Below are 8,991 nucleotides of genomic sequence, written 5' to 3'. Positions count from 1 at the left end.
GGCACCCACAGTCTCCAGACATCCCAGTTTTTAAAACACTCAGGAACAATGACAACATTATTTAACAATTTTAATTATATAATTGAAGAGAAACTTGTAGGCCTCCAACATTTTTCTTGATTAAAGTTTTGTTATGCCTGCAGCCTCTGATTGATCATCCATATGTCCTTCCTCAACCCGAGTTGAAGAATAACATGTCTTTGTGTCATTTCACATTAAAGTAGCACATCTTTGAAGTGTAAGCATCAGGAATAATGACATTAGGCCCTACAACAATAAACCACTTAGGCTACATCTTAGCCTACTGATGTAGGCTACTGTATGTTGACACAGTGAAAGGAAAGAGTAGGTTGTCATCCTCTACTTTTGATTCATATACTTCTAGACCCTTGACTATGCATGTGCCACATGTACCATATGCATAACGTCTGCTTATTGTAGGTTTCATTCAGGGGCTTTTTATCATCTTGTCTGGTTTGTCTGTGACTGTGTAGCTAGTCTGCTGTCTCTCATTTCAGACTTTACCGACAAATATGTGTGGAGTTTCTTGTTCCTGAGGCACAGAGGGACAACAGAGTGCCTTAACCACCCTCACCCCCACCCGCCAGGAACAGAAAGCAACACATTATCAAGTTTGAACTGCAGACAATGCTGATTCACTATGATATGACATGAGCCAGGACAGAAGCTTGTGATGACCTCCCTGCAACAACACCAGTAAGAATGAAAACAAATATGAACTAACATCCGAGTCAGAGGTACGTCTATCAGGCCAACAGTAAAATGAAAAATAGGGTAATTGTGTGTGTAGCCTATAAGTATTGTACTGGCCAATATTGTATCTTTGTCTTTTGCTCTAATTGCCCCCACAGTCGTCATGATGTTATACGGCTAGAGGACAAATCTGTCAGACCTTAACAATTCTGGGACTTAGCAGAGGTTAAAATCCCCACTGCTCCTGCCTATTGGTGGTGTCTGCGGGGTGGACACTCCCCCCTTGGTGTCTTTCCCTCCCCTGCAAACCCTCCCATCCCTTCATGTAACCAAACATTGTTTGAATATACATGAGCCCCTGATAGCTATGGGAGCTCAGACAGTTTAAACAGCTGAAGGGGATTCAGTTGGGTTGGTTTGTCGGGGGCTCCTTCAACCCAACAAATCCCAGAGAAAGGACCGCAACTTTTGCCTTTTCTGTCCACAGGGAAATCATGGCTCGGGCCCCCAGCGTTAGTGGGTCACTTCTGGTGCTGCTCCTGCAGCTTGTCCTCATTTGCTCCGCTCAGGTAAGACTTATTATGTTTCTCTCTGTCTCTTTCTGTGCTCTCTCTTTGTCTGTGATGTGACAAAAGCGCAGGTGAGTGTTCTTTTGGTGCTCAGGCTAAATAGCAACATCCATCTACCACTGTGACATGATGCTGGGATTGTTTTATTGTAAATCTATTGGAGGTCTTTCCTAGAACAAAGTCAGGTGTGTGACTTAACGTCTGTGGTTTCCTTTTTAAACCTTCCTTTGGCAAAACACTATCTATTGCTGATGAATTTCTCCAAGAAGAAATCATCTCCAGGCTGTAAGCTATTTCACAGTACTATCACAGAGACACCCTTGTCTTCTAGCAACAAAGGGTGATGCACCTGTTCTCATTTTTTCATACTGTCTGTACAGCAGTGAGGTAATATTAGATATGGCAAAAATCGATAGGGCAGTTTTTTTGAAATTGAAAGTGACATTTTCTTATTATATTACTATTATTGTTGGTGTTTCACTCAGAGGGATGATGGGCCTCCTGGCCCTCCTGGACCTGCAGGTGTCCCAGGAATTGATGGCATTGCTGTAAGTGCTCTCAGTTCTGTAACACTATCCATACCATGTACTAGATGTTCTGTAAGTATCTCACTATGTGCTGTCCTTAATTCACTGACTCTCTGTGTTTCAGGGGGAAAGGGGAGCAGATGGCGAGGATGGTCTTCCTGTAATTATGACATTTACTCTTAAATAAAATGATCAAAGCTATTGCTTTTTTTCATTGTAGGATTTTTAGTGAATTATGAGTGTATGTGGAACCTTTGCTTTTAGGGACCTGACGGTGATGCAGGTAAACCTGGCTCTTCAGGATTACCTGGAATTCCAGGAAATGATGTAAGTAGTTTCTGATTTTATATCTTTTACATTTGCTGCTTTGCTGCCCAAAATGGGATTTACATGCAAACCTCTTCTGAAAGGGGGTGGAACTACAGCATGTGATCCTCCCACCATGTAGGTTTTGTTTGCCCTCATTAGTTTTGAGTGACTTGTGAAATCATAGATGGTGGATCATGGCAAAGTGTGTGCAAAAATATAAGGAATGTAATAAACAGGATGAATAAATCCTCATTTCCTTTGTAAAAGGGTAAAGAGTAATTAACTCTGACTCCTTTCAGAGTGTAAAGGAGGGTTAGGGAAACATCCTAACATAACATTGATGCTGATGATAGACTGACCAAGGGGGGCTTAAGGTGCATTGAGGTCACCTTAAAAGTGTAGGAAGATAAAATGTCAATTTATTTCAACACTCATTCAGAATGTGTTGTAATAAACTATTATGAATTTTTTTAAAAAATACATTGGGATTCATTGGCTGTGACTTGATACATCTACCAGGTTTCTGGAAACAATAGCAGCTTTGTTGGCTGGCCCCTGTTGCTTTCTTCTGCTGAGAATCCTCAAAACAGTGTGGCATAATTTCTTTCAGGGGGGCTTATCTCAAATGAGCCAGAGGAATGTTGCTCTCTGCACAGTCTGCAGTCTGAAAGCTTTGCCCTCTGCCCTGGTGTTGACTTTTTCTGTGTGTCTGTTCTCTTGGACACGCTCAAAAACAAAACTTTAATTTCAAGATGAGTGACAAACACGTGGCTGCAGTGCAGTATATATGGAAACATTTAAGAGGAGGAGGTTCAAGTCAAGTTAATCCGCCTTTTGAATCTATAGGTCTCCTCCCACTGAATCATGATTGTGTTATTAAGATGTAACGTATGGAGATCTGATGATGAATATAGAAATACTGACAGAGGAGGAACAAGTTATATCATGCTATAAGATAAAAACTGACAGATCCTGAAGTGTTCCAAGGTTTGTTGTGATGTATTAAGCCTGATGTTTCTTCTCTGCAGGGTTTGACTGGCCCTGTTGGAGATCTTGGGCCCGACGGTCCCCCTGGACAGAAAGTGAGTGACTAATGAGCCTTTGCTTTCCTACTTCCCAGACTTCACAGTCAGTGAAATGGTGCCAAGCTGCTGTTTAGTTTTTTGGCACAGTAGCAAGAGCTGCAGTGCATAAACCAATTCCTCATGACAAAAGAGCCTTAATCCTGAAAGTTTTCTGTGTAATCTCTGCGAGCAATGAAGCCCCAACATTGGTCCTTGTTAGGCTAAACATTGTTTGGTCAAGTCTACTCAGCTCAGTCATGTGATGAATTGGAGGAATGTTAGTTTGGACCGTGTGCAGTCTCATACAGCTCAGTTTTATCTGAACACAGTATTTCAGTGTTACTTTCAGTGTTGCCATATCTAATACATTTTTCATCCTTTAGGGTGAACCTGGAAATCCTGGACCTCGTGGATCACCTGTGAGTCGCAGGTTCTCTTAAAATCTGTCAGTCCAAGGATCAGCACAAACATCACACAATCCAGAAGCTGTCTACATTTTATTGTTTATGCCTTTCTTGTCTTGTGTATTAAGTATCATCATACTATATACTATATACTGTATGTTTCTCTTTAGGGTGTTGGGCCAGATGGACCTCCTGTAAGTTAAATGTTTATGTTACATACTTGCTAACACAGTTTATATTGCACTACTTACATTCTGATACTCTTTATCATCTTTATGGTTTTAAGTTTTTGTTGATACAGAATAACTGAAATGTGGCTTTGAATAGGGACCACCTGGGCCTGGAGGACTTCCAGGTGAAATGGGAAAAGCTGGGCTACCTGTGAGTAAAGACAGAACAATGGACTGTTACTGTGTTGTAATTATGACAATAGAAGAAATCACACTGACTGCATATTCAGATACTGCTAGGGTGGTAGTGATGGTGGTATGCTACCATTGGCTAATGACAGAACTGGTGGGTCTTTCTTTATATGTTGGCCATGATAACAAAAAGTGAAAGCCAGTTCAAGCTGAAATAAAATGAAATGAAACAACTGTATTGTATACAAGTATTTGAGTATTTGCACACAGAACAACTGAGCCACCTATCCTACACTTTATTTGCAGATCGAGAGAACTGTTTGTTGAAATAATGGATTTTTATTCCTTATTCCTTTAGACAATTACATTACCAACAAAAGACATTAGAATTAATGACAGACCTCTAACAACATAATGCTCCATAATACATCAAAATGAAAGAATCACAACTATCATACACAAGGGTTTGTTTAACAGAGCGGGCTTATTGTGGTATTTTGACAGTTCTTAGATGGCATTGTAACAGACCGGATAAACATTCAGGAGAAATATTGTTTTTTTCTTATCTTTCCACTTATTGGTATTTATAGACAGTGCATTCCATTTCCTTGTATAGTTTTTGACACATTTGTGTCTCTTTCCACAGGGGGCCATGGGTGTGAGAGGGCCACAGGGACCTCGTGGACCACCAGGGCCCAGAGTAAGTGACACAGCATCATTTGACATCTCGCCAGGCTTGCTAATGTTGACGTTATATGTCACAAGGGAAGGTTCATGATGTAAGCATGAAATTAATTTGGCCTTGTGAGTGTTAACACCATTACAGACTGCTATCCTTCCTTCAGTGATTTACAAGCTCCTTAGAGCATGTAGAGCTCTTGCAATATGAAAGTGTTAACTTGTAATTTCTCTCAAATTCAGGGTGCAAGTGGAATGCTAGGCAGTGCTGACCTGGTAAAGCTTTGTTCCCTTGAGATAATGAATTAGTCTTTTGTGTAAGATGTCAGGAATATTTACTGACTTTTGTGTTGTTGTATAGTGTCCAAACTCTTGTCCACCTGGGATATCTGGACACCCTGGCCTTCCTGGCATGAAGGTGAGTAGCAGAGTTGAAATGTTTTGTTGTTGGACTACAAACATGTTGGGATCTGCAAATATAGTGTATTTAATTGGTGCTCCTCTTATTCTTTATATGTTTCCAGGGCCACAAAGGTGCAAAAGGTGAAGCGGGAGAGCCTGGGAAGCAAGGCCACAAGGTAAAATACATTACATTTAGGGGAAATTGCTTGCTTGTTTGGATTCTTAGTCATATGTAATGTTATAAACGTTCCATATATCAACAAAGTGAACTTATACTGCTATAACAGTGCACAAATAGTTACTTAAAAAGATGAATTTCCCCCCACAGCTGCCACACATGGCATGGCATTCTACATCAGCAAAAAATGAGCCATGTCTTAAACTTGAAAAAGGGATTCCCAGCACCTTTGAGACACGTATTATTTGTGCTGCTCTATTTCAAGAGGAAGTGATACCTGTGTGTAATGCCTCTGACTCCTTGTAATGCACAGAGGATGATTTATTTGAAAAGATGTTCAAGCACAACCACTCTCCCTCTAATGTGTCCATGCACTATATAAATGGAAATGAGTCTGGGCCTATCTCCATTCATCACTCTGTGCCAGGATATTATTTACTGTCAGTCTGAGCTCTGTCCCCAAGAATGATTTTCTCCTGTACTGAAAATTTCATTTGAGAGGTCGTTTGCCTGCTTTCCACTCACAAATTCACAAACATATTGGTGTTTATAGTTATCAATAGAATAACCAGATGTTGTGCTGGGGGTTTAAAGTGTATTTTTCCATAAGATTGAAGAGTCTATCTATCCACAGATTATAATTAAACATTATAAACAATCAGAAAAAAACATGATTAGTCAGATCAGCATTTGTTAAGTTCTTATTTCTCTCTTGATCTTAGATGTGAACAAACGCTGACCTGTTTAATCATGTTAATTTCTGTTTGCTGTGTAATATTTGATTATAATCTAGGTATTGTTTACATGTCCTAATAGCCTGTTCTAATACCCATATTAATTAAAAAAAGAAAGTGCCTTTTTAACAATAGAAAATGTGCACAGCCTCAGACCTGGACCGTTATTTATCTTAAAGAATATGCCTTCTTGGGTCTGCCACAGACTCAGTATATAAATAATTTGTAATTTCCAAAGAGACACATCTCTGAAAAGCTGCCACATTTTTTAGTTAACATATAGTTGTTAGAAACAGCCTCTGTTTCAATTTTTCTACAAAAGAGTGAGCACCAATGGGATGTGAGTTGCACCATGTGTCAGGATATGGTTTCATTCTTATGAGGTGTTTAGTGTTTCATCCGGTTGACATGAAGTCATTTTTCTGCTAATATTTTTTCTCTTTCACTACACAGGGTGAGGAGGGAGACCAGGGAGGTCCAGGAGAAGTTGGAGCCCAAGGACCAATGGTTAGATGCTGTTTTTATTATAGTTCATGATATATTAGATCCTTTCAAGTTAAAGTTTGTTCTTTACTGTGTCAGGTTCTGGATTTTGTGACCACTGAGCTGGATCTGTTACTGTATAACAGGGTCCTCAGGGAATTCGTGGAGCCACTGGAATGATGGGCCCCAAGGGAGAGAGGGTAAGTATTTCTATAGGCTTTTTAAGCATCCAGTGCAATTTTCATATATGTCTGATTCTTTCTGAATTACTCATGAATTCCGGGTGAATTCCATTATTGTCATCTATTAATGTCAAATCCTTTAAACAGATTATAATACCAATACTAACTCTCAGTAATTACTCTGTGGCAGGGAGCTCGAGGTCCTGATGGAAGTCCAGGTCCTCAGGGTGTCGCAGGATCAACTGTAAGTTTGTTCCACAGTACAAATGATTTTATTTGTGAAGCAAATGTGCTACATATGAGTCAACTATTATTCAATGCATTATTTCAGGGGGATCAGGGCCAGAGAGGTGTGATGGGCGAGGTCGGGCCAAAAGGTGAAATGGTTAGTAGACATATCCCATCATCATGGACATAATATATTTTGAAATTTATAAAGTAAATGTTGGTTCACTGGATTTTGTCTGTACAGATTTTAGAAATGGACTAAATGTTTTGTTGATTTGTTATTCAGGGCATTCAAGGGCTGAGAGGAATCACAGGCCTTCCAGGTCCTAAGGGAGAGCCTGTGAGTGTCCAATCAATAATGACAAATAAACCTAATATTCAGATACACTGTGTGCACAAAGTTCAGTTTGTCCTTTTCATTACCAGGGATTACCAGGTGTGGATGGTCGTGAGGGTATTCCTGGGATGCCAGGGACAAAGGTAGCACATTAATTTTACTGAGTGATTTATAAAACTTATAATTCATATAAAAATAAAACCAAGGCTTGTATATTTTGCTGTCAGGAGCAGTATTAGCATAATTTTTTAATTGCCCGTTTCCCCTGCAGGGAAGCACTGGGAAACCAGGAGCTCCAGGAGAGGTTGGCCTTCTGGGGCTTTCTGTGAGTATGACCTTTGACCCCAAACTGTCAAGGCTGACTCTGATTGGATGCACCAAAGTCAATGCCTCATAAGCAGTTCAAGGCGCCATAGCACATGCATGCACAATACTCACATCATGGTAACAAGCAGTAGAAAGGAGAACGTTTTTGTATTGCATTGACCTGTTTTCTATATATTGACGTTTCAAATTCAAACTACTGTTGAGTTCATCCCTCTGTGATACTATATACATAAAAGAGGCTTTGCTGTGAGACAGTGATTACTGCCTTCTTCAGACAGAAATGTGAGTGCAAAGTTTTTCCAGCCCTCTAATCTGTGATTAGTCTAATGAAAGGCACTAATGAGAATCGGTTGGCAAACATGAACACCCTGACTGTGACAGCATTAAGAAAGACTCTTCAGGCGTAAGAGTCATCACCTGATTTAAATACTGAGAGCATGTTTATCTCCTTAAGCTTATTTGGGTTAAAAGCTCAGACAAATATATTTTTATCCACTTAGCCAGCATTCTTTATGCTCAAGAGTTTCTTGCAGTGAGGTAACTTCAGTATATTTGTTCTTTGTTGTAAGAAACTGTTCCTCTTGTTATTGTTGTATCTCTTAAGACATCTTCTCTGCTTTTAGGGTTTGCCTGGTGCACCTGGACCAAAAGGCTTGAGTGGCCCTAAGGTTAATTGTTTAATCAGTTTTAAAATGTTGTCCATTGGTTTTGTTTTTCCTTAAAGTGTAAAAATTTGAAAGCCAGTTTGGTTTTTGTACAGGGAGATGCTGGTGAAGCAGGCTTCCCTGGACCATTGGGATCTGCTGGCAAACCAGTAAGTATGAGCAGCACATGTCGAAGCACTCTCATGAACACTCTTTGTCACCTCTGTGGAGTCAGTGGGTCATTTTACTGTCACACCACAGGGTGAGCGTGGGGAGCAGGGAGAGGTGGGACCACTTGGACCCATTGGGGAGCCTGTAAGTGTTTCACCAAGTTGGATTTCTATTCTCTTTAGTTTTTTCATATTTGAACTCTAAACTCAACCCTTTGACTTTGTGATCATTTTTCTTTTCTTACCGACAGGGAGATACAGGAGAGCAAGGCCCTCCCGGTCCACCGGGCAAGCTAGGTGCCAGGGTAAATCACAAACACACACACCAGTTAATTAAATTTAAGTTGTAAGTGATTCATTTTGACTTTTAAGAAATGTATTTAGTTTTACCCTGTCTTTATTTTAAAAATAAAGGCTTCATAAAAACCTTATCCTTAGTGTATATCCAACAATTATTAGCAGTAATAAATACAGTAGACAAACATCTAAATAATATACACACAAGGGCACCAAACAGTAGTTACCGCTTGCATTTTTGATACTTTGAATGGGAGAAGCTGAAAAGGAAGGAAGTCTCTGAGTCAATAGGCCTGGCTGTTGTTCCACTGGAATGTCTGAGAAAATAGACAGAGGCTGCATCTCACATGAGGTCGATTTTCACAGTAAGGGGAGACAAGGA

General features: G+C 40.0%; 1 protein-coding gene across 1 annotated transcript in view; it reads left to right on the top strand.

Moving 5' to 3' along the window:
- Nucleotides 1-545: 545 nt before the first annotated feature.
- col9a1b (collagen, type IX, alpha 1b) overlaps nucleotides 546-8,991 on the top strand; it is a 13,613-nt gene continuing 5,167 nt past the window's right edge. Inside the window, exons 1-24 of the mRNA XM_020603046.1 lie at nucleotides 546-717; nucleotides 1,202-1,283; nucleotides 1,769-1,831; nucleotides 1,935-1,970; nucleotides 2,075-2,137; nucleotides 3,148-3,201; nucleotides 3,567-3,602; nucleotides 3,758-3,781; nucleotides 3,915-3,968; nucleotides 4,596-4,649; nucleotides 4,871-4,903; nucleotides 4,989-5,045; nucleotides 5,152-5,205; nucleotides 6,395-6,448; nucleotides 6,571-6,624; nucleotides 6,797-6,850; nucleotides 6,938-6,991; nucleotides 7,121-7,174; nucleotides 7,261-7,314; nucleotides 7,443-7,496; nucleotides 8,122-8,166; nucleotides 8,259-8,312; nucleotides 8,404-8,457; nucleotides 8,564-8,617. Of these exons, the coding sequence (XP_020458702.1) occupies nucleotides 695-717; nucleotides 1,202-1,283; nucleotides 1,769-1,831; nucleotides 1,935-1,970; nucleotides 2,075-2,137; nucleotides 3,148-3,201; nucleotides 3,567-3,602; nucleotides 3,758-3,781; nucleotides 3,915-3,968; nucleotides 4,596-4,649; nucleotides 4,871-4,903; nucleotides 4,989-5,045; nucleotides 5,152-5,205; nucleotides 6,395-6,448; nucleotides 6,571-6,624; nucleotides 6,797-6,850; nucleotides 6,938-6,991; nucleotides 7,121-7,174; nucleotides 7,261-7,314; nucleotides 7,443-7,496; nucleotides 8,122-8,166; nucleotides 8,259-8,312; nucleotides 8,404-8,457; nucleotides 8,564-8,617 (1,218 nt within the window). The 5' untranslated portion in view covers nucleotides 546-694. The remainder of the gene's footprint in view (nucleotides 718-1,201; nucleotides 1,284-1,768; nucleotides 1,832-1,934; nucleotides 1,971-2,074; nucleotides 2,138-3,147; nucleotides 3,202-3,566; nucleotides 3,603-3,757; nucleotides 3,782-3,914; nucleotides 3,969-4,595; nucleotides 4,650-4,870; nucleotides 4,904-4,988; nucleotides 5,046-5,151; nucleotides 5,206-6,394; nucleotides 6,449-6,570; nucleotides 6,625-6,796; nucleotides 6,851-6,937; nucleotides 6,992-7,120; nucleotides 7,175-7,260; nucleotides 7,315-7,442; nucleotides 7,497-8,121; nucleotides 8,167-8,258; nucleotides 8,313-8,403; nucleotides 8,458-8,563; nucleotides 8,618-8,991) is intronic.

The sequence above is a fragment of the Monopterus albus genome, unplaced genomic scaffold, assembly GCF_001952655.1.
Source record: "Monopterus albus unplaced genomic scaffold, M_albus_1.0 scaffold60.1, whole genome shotgun sequence".
Lineage (NCBI taxonomy): Eukaryota > Metazoa > Chordata > Actinopteri > Synbranchiformes > Synbranchidae > Monopterus > Monopterus albus.
This window is presented reverse-complemented; position numbering and strand designations above follow the sequence as displayed.